Raw genomic sequence first — 16,775 nt, 5'->3', positions numbered from 1 at the left:
GAGACTGGAATAAAAAAAACAAAAAAACAAAACAAAAGTGAATACAAGGGAGATGAAAAGTCGTATGAGAAAGAAAGTGCTGGGCAAAAAAAAAAAGGAAAGCAGAAAGGTCAAGGAAAGGACGGGGAAAGGAGGGGAAGGTGAGATATAGTTTGAAATGCTTGAAAAAATAAGAATACTTAGACAGTGGGTCACATGAGAAGTACTCACTTTGGTGCAGGTAAGATGATGCCCAATGTCCTGTACAAGATGGCTCCGATGACATAGTACAATGTAGACTCGGAGTCCGCCTCCATCTCTGAAACACACAATTATGCAACTGATCAGCCTAAACAGATGCCATGGTTTGCCTAAAACACCTTCAAAATCAAATATCATATCTGTTCATTAATTAATCTATTTCTATTAAAAGAAATAAAATGTGACACTTGCAGAAGAATTTGTATTTAAAACATCAACAAGAATGCTGCAAATCCGGTTGTATGTTGATTGGGAAGATAAAGGAAATTTAAATTTAACAATATTGATAATACTATGCTATTTGTGTTAGTTTGTTTGACCTTTAGCAGATAGTAGCACAGCTATTGCTCAGCTACACCTAATACAGAAACCTAAATTCTAAAACCTGAGCCAACCAACATGCAATTCGTTTTTTATTAAAATGATTTTAATAAAGTCAAAGCGTCTACATCCTCTTTAGACAATGTCCTTCTCTTCAATGTTCTCTCCTTCTCCCTTGTTTTTAACTTCTCAGCTTGCCCCTCTCGTCCTCCTTTGTTGTTCTTGCCATTCTCTAAACCACTTTTCAACTTTTCCTCCCTTTTCAACAGTCCTTTTTTACAACCCCTTGCCTTTCCACCACTCCCTCCAGTGTTCTTTCACCAAAAAGAGCAGGGACTCCCGAGGAGACATAGTGTCCCTCTGTAAATGTCACTTTGTCTCAAGTGAGGGAGGCGGAAGGACGCAGAGAGGAAAAGTAAGAGGGGAAGAGTTCATGTTAAGAGATGCCACTCCCTCCTTTGCCCTTTTAGGCTGAGAGAAACAATGGAGGAGCAACGGCACAGTGAGGGGAAGAGGAAGAGGCAGAGGGGCCTGATGGTATCAGACGTACTGGGTGACTCATCTAAAATCTGTCTGCCTGCTGCCTTAGAGGTAATACTCAGGAAGAGAGATAGCTATGCAAGACAGACCAGGAGAGAGAAAGAGGAAGAGACAAAAAGATCTCAACAGTGGGGGGAGAAAAAAGCAATTGTGAGACTGTGAGGAGGCAAAAAACAGATCAAAGTCGGCATGAGGAAGCCTGTGAGTGTGATGGATCCTAATTGGACAGTGTCTGCAAAGGCATGCAAATGCGAAAGTCAGTGTATTGTGGGTAAATGGTAAATCAGTGTGTGAGGCGGTAGCACTCCTACGCTCAAGGATGATTAATACCACAAAAGCACTCAATCACAAAACTCTAATTTCCCACGAACAGACTTTTCGTCACTCTTCGCTTGCTGAACATCTAAGTGATTGGTGGTCAGCTGCAATCCAGCAAAATGGGAAACCACCAGTCACCAGCTGTGAACTTTAATATGCCATTTGTCAGGATAAGATATGCTTGGAGTTGATGCTAAGCCATAATTTATGGTTTTAATCAAAGATTGAAAGCTCCAGTTCCATGTGAGTTACTCTTTTCTTTCCTTCCTGGTTTCTTTCTTCTGCACATTTGCTTTTCCCACAACTTTTGTACACAGCACAGAAATATTTAACAAATGAAGGTACTTTAGAATAGCATTACTTTCGCCCAGTTGAAAAGACTGCTCAAGCTAAGAAAAACTGACTGTAGTGCTTCCTTTTTAGAGTCAGTGGTTTTATTATTTGCACAAAAATGTCCTATATAACATATGACTCCATACTAAATGTCTTTTCATTCAATTTTAACAATTTTTTTGTTAAGAGGTAAATTAGAAAAGCAATAGCTCTCACATGTCTATGGTTTATGTGTGGAGCTGGAGCCAGGAGGTTATAAGCTTAGCTTAGCTTGATGGGAAGCAGGACCAAATGGCTCACCTGACTCTGTCCTAAGTTCAAAAACATCCTACCAACAGCCTCCAAAGCTAACCAATTAACACACTGTATCTACTGTAGAAAGAGAAATGTAAAAATTCCAAGTTGTGGTTGTTTTATTATAACTATTTATTTGTAAACAAAAACAGTGACTATTCATTGTCAGGTCAGACCATTCCTAGTTACATAAAATATACACTTTTATTTGAGCACCAATTTTCAATCCCAAATCAAACTGGTGACATTTTGAACCTCAACATAACTACAGTTAAAATTGCACATAAGGAAGTTGCTTTAACACATTATTAGAGAGCAGAGCTTATTTGATTTGTGTTCTTGCTTGAGTAATACCTCAAAGCTAATGGTGCATAACCATATGCATGTACCAGCAATGGTGTATTTGAAATATGAAGTCATTTCTGGCTTGTATGTCTGGATGTATGTGTGTGCATGGTTGCATGACAAAGCGGGGGCCTCCATTGGTGTTTGTGAGAGAAAAGAGAGAGACAGTGTAGGGAGAGAGGGAGTTTGTCACCTCGAAAATCAGTGAAGAACAGTCCCAGCCTCTGCCCAGTGAAGCGATTCATGAACCTATCAATTGGCAGCGTCTATGTGCAACTGTGTGCGCACGTGCACACACAAAGGTGCCAATGGGCCTTTATGAGCATGTTTAAGCTGTCCACTAGAGATAGGCTTTTATTATGGGGTAAATGAACCAATCAAACTGATAGCAATCAACTGAAGAACTCAACTCATGGACTGCCAATGGGAAGAGGCAGAGCTCCCACAGGGGCAAAGAGTACTAACAATGTCCTAACTCATAAGGCTATATGCCATTTGGGTGGAACAATTTACCAAATAGCATATGCTAAAATGGCAATGGCATGTGAGTATCATATGAGAAAATGGCAGAGTAAATGTGAGGCTGCCGGTCACTTTTATTGCACCACAAGGGACAAAACATTCACCATCATAAGCTATGAAGATAATAGAGAAATAAATCATGAATGTAGAAAAGTAAAACAGAAAGGCAGGATGAATGAAGAATAAGAAGGAAGAAAACATCACAATGCAGAGGCATTGTGCTAACACCCTTCTGTCTCAAGCTACAGCGTAACACTCATCCTTTGAGATATCAGAATTTTCTGTTCCATAAAATGTGGAAAAACAACTTGAACAAAACAACTTACAGGCAACTCATAAAGGGGTTCTGTTACATAAAAACAAGGTGGGTAGTTTAGAATAAGCACATTACATTGTGCTTGGTAAAGGGGTGAGTTGAGGTGAGGTGCCCTGAGGTTAGCATACAGGATGTCTTGAACGCCAATCAAAGAGAGTTTGTGTCATCAGCGTGAATCAGAGGTCAGAGACGGCTCTGCTCTCGGCCTGCAGCCTCTCTGAACTTTAATTTGGGCAGGAGGACGGAGTGCCAGACAGGAAGTCTGCCAGTGTAATTTCCTGTGGGATGTGACCTTTGTCTTTGTTGGTAGTGAATCGCATCTGCCACAGTAATTCTCTTATCTGATATGAACCACTTTCTTCCCACTCTTCCCCTTCACAACTTTAGATCCCACACTTCCTGGTGTCTTCTTTCTCTTTATCTTCCACGTTTATTTCTTAGTGCGTGTTTGGACAATCACTTTGCTTGTTTCTTGACTTTACTTTAAAAATTACAGCCGTTAAGACAAACAGCAGTTAAAACTTCTTGTGTTGTGAGGAACTGATGCTCTCAAGGGGATGGAGTACACCTCTTTACAGATGAAAGACCTGCATCTTCTATAGAAGCCCTCCAGGGTCTCCTTATATTCCAAATCCTTCTCAGCATTACCCTCCGACGTCCTTGAAAAGTCTTCTGTCTGCCTTCCATGAGACACATTTCTGAGTGTGTGAATTCACACTGGGATAACTTCTTAAACTGACCTTGGCTGAAGAGAGGGTTGAGAGGGGGAGGGGGGGTGATAAAGGGTCCTCCTATGTCTAAGAGTCAAGACTGAGAGTGAGGATGACAACTAAAAGAGATCCACATCATGGTTGTGAAAACTAGAGCTCAAACCTGACTTAAGACAGACGTCTGGAACTGCTGTTTGCTTTAAAAATAACATCATCAGCCTAATTTTGATACTAATGGTGAGATCTGAATGGTGAGTTTGTTGTGCCCTGATTCTTCTATCCAAATGATTGTTTCTATAAAAGAAACTCCAGATCTCGTCACCCGGTCAGATCTTTATCCTTATCTGTCTTAGTTCTCCTACCTTCGGTCGGGTTGGTGAAGACCTCTTTCGGGATGTAGAGCTTGTCCTCCGCTGTTCTGGCCCAGTCCTTCATCCCTCTCCGGCCCTTCATGGGGAAGTTGATATCGCTAGAAACTGCTGACACCGGCTCTCGCTGGATGGTTATCACTGGACAAACAAGAGATACCAAAAACACTTAAAACTCACTGCAGTGCAAAATTGAGGTTGGGGGTAAAGATAAGGTAAGCAGAAAACGATGAAAGCAACAGTGCAAAAAATGCCCACATTCAAAAGCCACTGAGTCATGTTTACCGTTAAAATTCATAGATCAGGCAAGGCAACAAGGGTTTTTTGAAAGTGGAAATTGAAAGACATAATTCAGATAAAAATTCAAGACCTTGGCTGAGCTTACCATCTATAAAATATCATATAATAAATGAGTTTATTTAAATATTATAAATTTGTGTGAAATAGCATTTTATAAAAAATAAATAAAATAAATCTGCATTTGTCACGTAGCAGCATTGTGTGACACCTACTGAGGTTGTTGGTAACCACTAAGAAACTCTGGAAAGGCTTCTGGGCTTCTCCGATGAGGTGAATGAAGTCTTCTAATATCCTCATCAGCAAAGCAGCACCGGGAGCGACCTGTGGACGGAGGGATGAAAAGGAGAGGCGAGCTTCAATCACGATGTCATCATAATTATAATCCGTGGCCGACGCTCAATGAGACGTGAAAGCCATTGACACATTTTTATTCCCTGCATTATCTAGACCACTGAATGCAACCACGTGGGTTTTGATATCATATTCGGCGGCTTGTTTATTGGGGTCCAGATGGGAAAGTAAACACACCTCAGCTCAAGGGCATCAAGCTGGGTCACACGCAAGAAGTGCACAAATACACACACACACACACACACACAGAGTATAATTAATAGGTAGCCAGTGTGTTTAGTAAACAGGTGTGTTTTTATGGCTGTAATGAATAGTTAATGTGGGATGTGGTCACACCCACCTTTCCACCCAAATTCACCTATGCACACGCAATTAAGTTAAGAAACTTGTTATGAAGAAGAGATGTGTAGACGCACAGTAACACACGTACACACACATATATAAAAAGGCTTTACCTGGTGTGCGTCCTCCCATTTTTCTACATTTTCCATGTCCAACATGTGGCTGACTATCTGGAAGAATTTCTAGACACAAGATGAAGACATACTCAGTTGTTAATGCAGCAGGACCTTTAAAGTCTGGTATCTTGTGTGTTTGCCATTGTCCCTTATTATGTTGCTAACATTTAAATCTAGAACAGTAGTCATCTGTACATAGGCATAATGTAAAACATAAAATCTGTCAAATGACTGACAGAAATGGGAGCATTTAGCTCTTTTACCGGCGGTGAAAAGAGAAAAACTCTGCTAAAAAAATCCCCTTTGAGGCCGCAGCAACTGTGTCGCTGTAGTTCATTGTTATGCACACCCCGTGTAGTATAAATTGGAGCTTCTACGTTGAACACATTTGCAGGCAACGCAAGTGTGTCTGCAACTGCTCGTCTTGTATGGTTTGTGACTTGAGGGGGCTTCGAGAGAAGGCTCTGCTTACCTGCACGTCGTCGGGAGCTGGGATGTAGGTTGCTCTTTTGAAGGTGTCCGTCACATTTCGCAGAATCTCCGTGGAAAAGAGAAGGTCGCCACTGTAGTAGCTCCTCCTCTGCAAGAGCTCCAGGAGACTCCTTACGATCTGAGACATGCCCTCCCCAGCCAGGGTCCTCTGACCCTTCGCGAGATGCTCTCGTAACTACAATGTGCAGAAAGTGGCAGAAATTTAGAAAAGTTCACGATTTAATGCATGCCCATTGGTGCTTACTGTAATACATTATTCAGAATGTGAAGCTGGTAAAAATGTCAGAAACAGCGAGACCAAACAAACCAAAGATCGTGTTTTTTTCCCAAAGAAATCACAGAAATGTTTTGGATGTGAGCCGAGGGGGATGTTTCAAGACAGGAGTATATATGTACATGGTTGGATCTCAGTGCTTGTGCTTAAAATAGGAAAGCAAAAAGAGGCCTAGCAGCACTCTCAGGCAGGAATTGGATCTCATCACTTCAGAGACAGAGATACACAAAGCAAAACTGTGTGTGTGTGTGTGTGTATGTGTGTGTGTGTGAAATGCAAAAAAAGACAGACAGAGAGGGAGAAAGAGCCTGGAAGAACAGAAGATAACAGCAATCACAGAAAATTAATTATTGACTCCTGGTGTTAATGAAAGGTTGGAACAGAAGCTAAGAGTGCAATCAGCTCTTTCACGCACAATCCCTGACCCCCATCTCCTTCCACCATCATCGAGGAGATGGAAAAGGTTGAAGTTCACAGAGTAGGAAAACAGTCTGGCTGATGAACACATTCATTAGCTATGTTCATTAATTGATAAGTGTGAGCGCAAAGCTCTGGAAAAGCTAATTAGAGATACCGACAAGGCTAGAGCAAAGACACTCCTGTATTTTGAGTAAACTTTTATAAAAAAAACAAAAAAGTTGAACAGAGGCACATGCTAGGTGAGAAAGGGGACAGCGAGGCAGAGACTAACTTTTAAAAACAGATGGAGCCTCCACTTCCTCATAAACTCACTAATGAGACAGAAGAAGTTTGATGAAGGTGAGTTATGATAGAGAGCGATACTGCAACTAACTAGCTCAAATGATGAAATCTGGAAGAATACAACAATATTTTTTCATTCTTGCTGAAGATGATGGAAAAAAAATGCAGAAAGAGTTTCTGAGTGTGGGAGTAGTTCTTTAAAAGGAGACTTACAGATAAATGTAAATATCTATATTCAAGTGAGACGCATCTGGCGAAGCTCGGAGGACCCCAGAAAGCAACTCCATTATTGTCCAGCATGCAACGACGACTAGCAGATCCTAAAGAAACAGAAAGAGAGACAAATACTTTACCTGCACAAGAACACATAAGAATTACTGTCGTGTTAATACAGGGTCAATTAACGGTCATAGAACCTGCTGCTGGAGAGATTTCATATTTCATTAAACATATTACTGCCAGAAGTACATAAATAACTTGCTTCTATTGTAAAACATCTACCATTTATCACATTAAGGTAATACACAGGGTGTCTGAATTTTAATACATAGGGGAAAATCACAGCACATTTACAATATTTGCACTTATGAAAAAATGAATTTATCGGCCTTTTCTTGGAGTAAAATATAATTTAAGATGAATTGTTACAACTACCAAATATTTCATGTGAGGCAGTTCTACATTGTTTGGCAGCTCATACCTGTTGGCTGGTCTAACCTGGCAGCCAGCACATAAACTGGTGGAGGCTGCCAAAATACTTTATTAAGACAAAACATTGTTCCTAGCCAAATAAATATACGCTTTCTGAACTCTCGCTCTGCCTTTTTATGAGTAATAGATCAACATCAATGAAGTGTAAAGCTTTTTTAATTTTTAATAATAATTAATTTTTTAATTAATTTAATACATTCAGTGTAATGTTCTTTAAGCTATAACATTTTACTGGCAGGCAATCTGATTCATGCAGGCATGTTTTGATGTTGGAGCCAGTGCCATAGTTTGAAAGATGTAGAAACAAGTTTGTATTACAGTCATCCTGAACCACATCTGCTCTTGGCTTAAATTCTTTCTGTCTGAGAAATAAAAATCCAATTCTGTTCTTGTTTCTGCTTTTGGAAGTAAAAAGAAAAAGCTCTGACAGCCAGCTATTTGAGAAACTCTGCAGTTTAGATTAACATCAGAACGATAAGTAAAAAACAAATAAGGTTTGAATGCATTCAAGCAGGGCAAGTCTGCTGTACTAATTAAAGGTATATGTTGGATAATGCACAAGTTGGAAATGCAATAATGATTGCTTCTGCATACCGAGGCTCCAAATAGTAATACAATTTAGGGACAGCATGATGAGCCGTAGACATGAATTTAAGCATTTAAATCAACCTGAGCACCTATTTGTTCCAGACATAGGAGCACATCAGAATTTAAAACAGTACAGTAATTACTGACATTATCATTATAATTTAATCTATTATACAATGTTTTCTTTAGCACTAATTAGACCATTGCTGTTTTTCTACTGTATTTCTCAGAAGTCACTTGACTGTCAAACATTAGAAGTGGTACATTATTTGGTAAGTATTTTTCTATAGGTTCCTTTTTCTATAGGTTTCCTATGCTATGCTAAGCATGCTAACTATTGGGTGCTTATGTTACGTATGTTCATGGGACTGATAAACTCGGGTTGCTCCTGCTGGACATTTTCTATTGTTTTCTTCCCCTGGATTTTTTGTTGACTACAGCTTTATTTGCATGGGACTAGTATTACCTGGGCAGTGGGGGCCTCTAGTAATTTATAATATTTGTGGAAGTTGTTGTTTGGTCCCTTGTAATACTAGTCCTTTGCGGCTAGGGCTTCAGTAGGGGTTCTCGCTGCTTATGCTAACTACCGGGTTCATGGAGCTAACAAACTTGTTGTTAGCTTGTTGGTCTCGTTAGCCCTTTTATAATTTCTCATTTTTTTCCTGTAAAAACTGCAGTAAGCTCTACTCATGCTAACTACTTGATGATAATTCATGGGTTTAACTAACTAAACAAACTGTTGGTTCTGCTAGACCTTTTTTGCGTATAGGATATTTTTAAGTTTAAGTTTGTCCTCCCCTCAAATGTCAGTTTCTGTAGATTCTTTCTTTTCTCACTTTAGCCTGCACTGCTAATGCTAACCACTGGCCACTAATGTACATTCGTAACAGACTTATGTTGCTCTGTTGGACATATTTCAGTCCTGTTGGACATATTTCAGTCCTGTTGGATATTTTCTAAGTTTTCGTAACTTGTATTTTCTTAATTAAGTTAATTAACGCCAAGTATGAGTTTTATTTTTTCCTTGTCTCACTTAGCTAGCACTGGTTATGCTACAGGGTGCTAATGTACTTCTGAGCCTAAAAGACTTACCATAAGTCTCTTATGTTGGACATTTAGGTTGATGGTTTTTTAGTCCTGTTGGACATTTTCTGATATTTCTTCTTTCTTGGATTTTCTGTTGATTAAGTTTAAGTTTCTGTGGCTTCTTATTTCTGACTTTAGTTAACATTTTCTGACGCCAGTTTACGACTGCTTGATATCCAATCCAAGTTTCTTTTATGAACTGGCTACAGTTTGAGCCACTGTAGTATTGTGTAACGATGAAAAGTCCAGGCCAAACAGAATCACAAATTCACTCACGCAAGCTGTGTCGGAAATATCACGACAGCTAACAGATACTGGCCAAAGCAAAGTATGCGACTGACCAGTGGCGTTAGTTGGACACTTGTTGTAGACCGTTTCCCCGGCTGAGGCTCTCTTCCATGACATAGAGAGAAGGTGCTCGTCTTTACATATCTCATGAGGAGCTGCAGAAGTAGATGAGAAATAGACAGAAAGAGTGAAACGAAGCACAGTCTTGTAGGCACACAGAAAAGGAAAAATCACCACGCACACACTCCCACAGACACATAGCCAGCGAAAAAAGAAAAAAAAGGAGCAGAAAAGCACAAAAAACAAGATACAAATCAATGTTCTCCTGCAGCAGCTCCCAATCTTATTCCCTTGTACATTGCTCAGTGCTCTCTGTCAGTGTCACTGCCTCAGTACAGTATCTCATTCGCTCTTCATCTTACTCCCTCTCTTTATTCATCTGTTTTCCCCCCTCCTCCTCTTTCATAACCCTGATGAAAAAATGGGGGAGAGTGCTCTGAAGATATTCCGAGGGGGCAGACGAGTGTTGGCAGAGGCGATGCAGAGAGATGAAGAGGGATGGAGAGCGAGGAGAGAGAAAGAGAGACGCAGAAAGAGAGAGAATATGATATGATGTTCCCCTGCAATGCCAACAGACAAGACCCTCGCCTTGTGTAAAAGAGGCCTGAGAGCTCTTCAAAACAAAGGGGTACTGGTGAAGGCTGCACTCTAAAGTTTATCATTTGTAGCCTGTCAGAGCTCAGCGCGAGCACAAACACGTGGCATTCAGGCTCGTACGGAAAATTCGCCTGGATATTCACACGCACACACAGCTTCAGTCAAGGGGCTTTCTTATTAAACAACACTGTTCCCATCGGTGGCTGACACTCTGACATTGAACATCTCGCCCTCTGTCAGGCAGGGAAACACAGAAAGCAGGCAAGAGAAAGCGAGCGAGATTAGCGCGATAAAAACAATGTTAAAGGGGAGAGATGTGAGAAGAAATTGAGTATCTCTCAGGTAAACAGAGGATAAAAGAAAAGCACCACAAGGCAAGGACATGCGAAATCAATGAAGAGGTAAAGATGGATGGGTATTCGAATTGACAGGAAGACAGACGAGACAGATAAAGATGAGAAGAGTGCGGTTCTGAAATTGCGATAGAAGCCTTCGGCTGTGGTGCGAACCACCGGGAATCACTTCCAATCTGCCTGACAAATACTGTGCATATGCAGATTGGACACACACACACACACACACACACACAGATACACACAAACACACAGATACACACACTCTTTTGTCTGTGACAGGAATGCACTAAGAGAGGGATGGAGAGAAATGCAGCCACACAAAAAAATAAAATGTCTAAGGCAAAAAAGTGTTTATACAGGCTTTTCAAGCATGAATAATATATACATACATACTGTACTTCTCCCTCATTTTCTAAGCTCACACACACACACACACACACACACACACACACACATACATTCACAAAGTCACTGACCAGGGCATTTTTTCTCGTTACAGGACCGGACCTCCTCCCCTGAGCCATCGCAGGGGTAGCCCTGTATTCCAGTGCCCTCACACATCCTGAAGCGGCGCTGCCAACCGGAGTCACACGTCTTGCTGCAGAGACTCCAGTGGTTCCAGCTGCCCCAGTTACCTCCACCTACAACGGGAACAAAGCGCCGGCGGTGAAGATTAGGGAGTGGGGAGGTGAGTGTGGGAGGGAACAAGAGCGGCATGTAAGGTGAAAAAAGGAACGGCAGTTGTTGATGAGTATTACATTTAGGTTACAACTTCCAGGCAGCAGTTTCTAAACTTTTCCCCTTCTTATAAGCGTGGTACAGTAATTAAGTCAATACGGGCCAATTCTGAGGCGCGAGTTCATTAAAACACTAGTATTTTTGTCCTCTGGGGCGCCAGTCTGAACAGCCTTGTAAGCCAAACTGGGTCCCAGCGAGAGAAGAATGAGAGAAGACCCATACAGATGCGTTCGGATATTGCCTGCTCCATGTTTGCATAATGGCGTTTGAGAGCAAGTGAGCGTGCATACTAAGCGTTCATTTGTACGCCTTACCACTGCAGGAAGGGTTGGTGCATTCTCTGCTCTCCTGATGGAGGCCCTTACATTCGGCCCAGCCGTGCACCGACGCACTGCAGCGCCTCTGCCTCTCCTCGGTCCCCGTGTTACAAGTCACACTGCATCCCGACCACGGCCCCCACTCCAACCACTGGCCCTCCACTGGAGTGATGGAAGTTAGATATGGGGAGACAGGGACATGGATGAAGGCGGATGGGAAGAAGAGTTTGAGAGACAGGAAAATCAGGATAAATTGATCCAGATTTTTGAAGCATAGGAAAGGGGATGTAAGAGGAAAAGGGGGAGAAAAAGAAGACACCGAGCAGAGAAAGTGAGTAGGCTACAAGTAAACAGAACATAGAATGAGTTTGGACGGAGGACAAATAAATTACAGACGGCTATTTGGTTTTCCATAAATAGCAACAAACAAAATAACACACTTCATGGTTTCTATGGACATTTTAAATATTTCAATCTGTTATGAAATAGCTGATTACAATTCTTTTCATGCTTTGTTTTTAAGAGTTCATGCAGAGTACATACAGTCAGTTGAATTTTCATTCAAAGTGTTATTAGAAAGGCACCACATTTCAACTCTTGACTGGTATTTGTGCAGAAACAGATCAATAAAAAATAAACATTTCAGTGCAATCTGGTATTACCTGTCAGATGACGCATGAATACCAAATAGCTTAACAAAGCCTGATGATATGCACAGGTCTAATCAAAGCCCCCACTGTCCCCTTTAATAAGGGAGTGTTGCTGGGGTAATTGAATTGTTAAATAAAATATCCAAAATTCAAAAAATTATGATAATCCAAAACAGGCAGATTAATCATTTATAGTGTGTGTAGTCAAAGATTTTTGTTATGTCATCAACTTCAAAGCTAGTAATAATTTTGAGGATCCGTGTCGCAGAAAAGAACACAATGTTCAACTGTGGAATAAGCAGATGTGTGTCAGTGAATACTTCTGGATACATGCTTTTACTTAAAGACACAAATGTGTGTGCGGGGTCAACTTGGTTACTCGGTTAACTTGACCCAGTACCAATAGGGTGTTTTGACCCAGGATCAAAACAACCCTTCTGTTGAGTGGTTTTCTACCTTTTTGCACTGGGTGAAATAAACCCAGTATTTCATCAGTGAATACTGACCCCGCACTGGGTATATTTTTACTTTTAACCCACTGTTTTTTAGCATGGAATGAAAGCACACTTTGACCCCGAATGGTAAACAAAAGCTTAATAATGCATCTGTATATGGTTTGACTGTATTATTGCTCCTGTTGTCTTGAGGGGATAATATTAAACATTTTACTTGTAGCAGTAGTTGAAGAGCCTTTTGTATTATTGTAATAACTGAAATGTAAACTGTTATTCTCAAATAAAGGATTTGTGCTTTCTCCATACTACTGTCACACAAACACACATTCAGAGAGGTAATAATCTGAACGAAGCACTGATACAATTCCTCCTGCTCTTGGCAGCAGTGTCACTTACGTCTTAAATGTTCCTTCAGTTGGATTACTGCTGTAGAATTAAGCTACACTGGTCCTCCAAAATGTACTGAAATCTTATCAAGTTGATATGCTGAACATGTTGGACAGCAAGCTATGGATTATGAACACATCCAGCAGAGTGAGAGCAACATTAGCATTGATTTGGAGTCGTGTCTCTAACATTGACTTTTATTTTAGCCTTGATTTGGTTTTTACCGACTCTTGACGGTCATATCTGGCTCTTCAGCCGCTAAATGCTCAACTGCGTTGACCACCAAGTTGCTACTTTGTCTGCTATTTAGTGGTGGGCAAAAACACCTGCCAGCTGCTGCAGGTGAAGAGATTGATTAAAACGGGACTAATGAACCGAAACATTAAAGTTGCAAGCTGTAAAACCAAAACTGAGCTACAACACTCCATAGAGCTGAGTGGAGCAGAGATGGTTGAGAATTCTTTGTGGGTTTATCACCACAAGTGACACCTTTCATATTAGATAAATTGTTAATATAAAAATATTGTGTAGTGCAGCTTTAAATTTTGATTACAACTAATAGAGTTTAAAGTTTAACTATTATTCAATCACTTTAATGTAACCTTCAGACAAGCTAAGCTGATGTAGGAGTCATATTTTCCTGTCTAGTGATTAATCTGGGCTAAAAAGAAATACATTATGTATGCTCTTATAGTTACAGCGACAAAGTATTTTTGAATTTGATTAATTACTGTAAGTAAGGGCAATGCTAACATTTAATCACATAAATTTTAAGAGGCTATGATACGTAAAAGGAAACAGCCGTGTCTTAACAGCCGTTCAACTGTCAGTTGAGGCTGCATAGCTATTGTGTGTATGTGCTGTAGGACTTTACAGTAGCCTGTCAATTTGTCTCTATATTAACAAGAATAGCAATTCAAAGTGAGAACTGTTCTTGTTTTGGCTCAGAATGATATATTGAGGCACACATTCTGTACACATGGGCTTTAAGTAACAGAGAAAGTGAAGTACAGTGCAGTAAATGTATTTGTCTGCTTCTCCCAAGTGGGAAAGCATTGCCAACTCTCCTTGGTAATGTGGTCAATCACGCTGTGTGAAACTCGGACAGCGTTCCAACTAGCTGGGGCCAACACTGCGTTGGGGATGATGTACACAATATGAGCTGTGTACTAGAACTACTAGAACCGAGTAATTAAAGTGACAAGTGGAAAAAAACAGCTTCCAAAAGAACAAACTTAAAAAAAAAAAAAACTTGATTTATAGACTCTCCTCATTTTTATATCGTTGTGAAAGCACAGGGCACACACACAATTGCTTAAAATTAGTGGGAAAAAAATAGAATGGGTGCTAAGGAGCTTGTGGAAAATGAACAAAACAACACATTTACAGCCAAATTTGTACAAGAGGAACAAAATTACATTAAAATAGTTCTGATAGTCAGCAGAAACTACTGTATCATGTTCGACATACCGTATATGCAAAGACATTCCCTAGCAGATAAAATGTCACCAAACCCACACATACACACAAAAAGCATATTTATGTAGGAACCCAGCATGGCAGCTCTCTTGTAGGAAGCAGTTTTCTTGCCAAAGCTGAAAACTATTAATTTGCATGTAATTAAGACATGGCGATTTATCCCTGTGTATGGTTGGCTATGAACTGACTGTTTATATCATGGGGAAAAAGAAAAGTAGGTGTCAAGGAACGTAAAGGCAATTTCCCGCCAGCTCTCTGCCTACACACGAGTGCCTTTTAGTTCTTGATGTTCGCTCTGAAAGGTCTGATATGATCAAATCAATTATTCCGGTATGACTGTTGATTGTCTTTAGTTGATGCAGCAGCTGTCACATTAACATTTGCAGCTCTGCCCAAAAAGTCATGCATTTGTTTGATGTGTTAGCAAAGCACGTGTCCTCATAAGAGATAAGCCACTGTCAAGCCAAATAAATTCAAGTTGACATTGGTTTAACATACTGTAGCATAGACAGTGTAGAGCATGCTGTATAGCGCAGTATATGCTCTGAACATATGGTTTGCAGTACGATACATAGAAAGAAACGTGCATACACACACACACACATACAGACAAGATCCATCAAAGGTCTATTCTCTATGCATGGACTTTGTGCCAAAAGGCCTATGCTGGTATTCATCATTTCAAAGGACCATTGCCTTTGAACTCCCAAAAGCACGCTGAATCTGTTGTGATAGGGTCACACACACATATACGTACACACACACACACACACACACAAATACATAAACCATATGAAGACACGCGTACACAGATTTCCTTAAGGCCCCTTGAAGGACGAGTCTACCCTTTTTCCCCAAACCCTCTCTTTCCATCACTGTTCCCAAAACAGCATGGCAAAACATCCCAGAGGCCATGCTTTAGATTACAACGTCTCCCTATTCCTCCCTCTTTGAGACATATCTTTGCAGCCTCTTTGTCTGGCAATGGGGACAGTTTTATTTAATTTAAATATTAACCTTATGAAAACCCCTGCTTTGAAAAGCATAAAAACAAGGCAAAAATAAATAATACAAAAAACAAAAATAAAAAATGGCAGTCAGAAGGGAGGGCGAGAACACAACAAAAGGCTACAGCCCAGACTGGCAACAGCAACATTCACGTATCATTTAGCAGGGGGAAAATAATTCAGGATTCTTTGCCTTAGCAATAATAAATAAAGAGCACTTACCCTGTGATAATTGCTCAGCCTGTGAGTGATTACATACGATATAAGCACACACACTCTCACTTGGACTGAAATCAATTCCAGAATAAAAAGGTTATTATTCAGAAAACAGCCACCAATTTTGTTTTAAACTGTCTTATGTTTTAGTCTCTGCATCAATTATTACCAATGTTCCAACGTCATGCAGAAACTATTTATACCCTGCCAAGTTAGAAAGCATGGAATAAATTAAATGACTGAAATGAATAATCCTTTCTAATGTCAATGCTTTCAAAGTTAGTGGTTTTCTAAAGGGACACTTAGAAATACAAAATTAAAATTGCAGAGACAATGCAGAGGTCATAAGTATACTTTAAGTCTTAAAACAAACATCAAAGGCTTTTCATTCTTTTATGCCAGACATAAACCATATATAATAAGTATGGTACTATTTACATCTCAGAAGATAAGTTGAGGTCTACATCTGAAAGCTGCTCTGTGATAAGTTAGTTGTCAAAACCGGCCCCCACTTTTTCTTCAGAGTCTGCTCTACTGAGACGTTATTTCAATCACAGGCCGATCCTTCCACTCCAATGGGAACCTGATAAAGACGTTTCAGCTGGACAGTCTCAGCCAGATTGGAATAAAGTCCTGAGGTACCCTCAACACCAGAATTAGATGGGGCTGCACGGGTGACTTATAGCTGTCCTTGACAAGGTATAGGCCTAACAGGTTATCTTAGAGACAATGGCGGAAGAGCCCCGCTGGCCACTGCAGAACTGCTCAGTAGTATAAACCAAGCCAACCATGGAAGAAGCACAGAAGTCCAGTCTAAAAGGCTTTGCTAGGGTACGATCCTTCAGGATGGCTGGGTGAGTTTGAAAAGTGGGCATAGCTGACCACAGATGAACATGGAACTGGAAGTAAGGATAGTCTAGGGAGGATACAGAAGTTAAAGCAAAAACCATAACCAG

The 16,775-nt window shown here is 40.4% G+C and overlaps 1 protein-coding gene across 1 annotated transcript in view; it reads right to left on the bottom strand.

The window, feature by feature from the left end:
- adgrb2 (adhesion G protein-coupled receptor B2) overlaps positions 1-16,775 on the bottom strand; it is a 150,324-nt gene that overhangs the window by 86,333 nt on the left and 47,216 nt on the right. Inside the window, exons 4-12 of the mRNA XM_035681617.1 lie at positions 11,623-11,787; positions 11,047-11,211; positions 9,611-9,712; positions 7,098-7,204; positions 5,889-6,083; positions 5,414-5,482; positions 4,820-4,928; positions 4,302-4,448; positions 211-298 (exon numbers count right to left, since the gene is read on the bottom strand). Coding sequence (XP_035537510.1) covers positions 211-298; positions 4,302-4,448; positions 4,820-4,928; positions 5,414-5,482; positions 5,889-6,083; positions 7,098-7,204; positions 9,611-9,712; positions 11,047-11,211; positions 11,623-11,787 — 1,147 coding nt within the window. The remainder of the gene's footprint in view (positions 1-210; positions 299-4,301; positions 4,449-4,819; positions 4,929-5,413; positions 5,483-5,888; positions 6,084-7,097; positions 7,205-9,610; positions 9,713-11,046; positions 11,212-11,622; positions 11,788-16,775) is intronic.

Source organism: Morone saxatilis, unplaced genomic scaffold (assembly GCF_004916995.1).
Source record: "Morone saxatilis isolate NCDOM2014 unplaced genomic scaffold, NCSU_SB_2.0 Contig9, whole genome shotgun sequence".
NCBI lineage: Eukaryota > Metazoa > Chordata > Actinopteri > Moronidae > Morone > Morone saxatilis.
The sequence above is the reverse complement of the archived record's forward strand: the minus strand, read 5'-3'. Positions and strand labels throughout refer to the sequence as shown.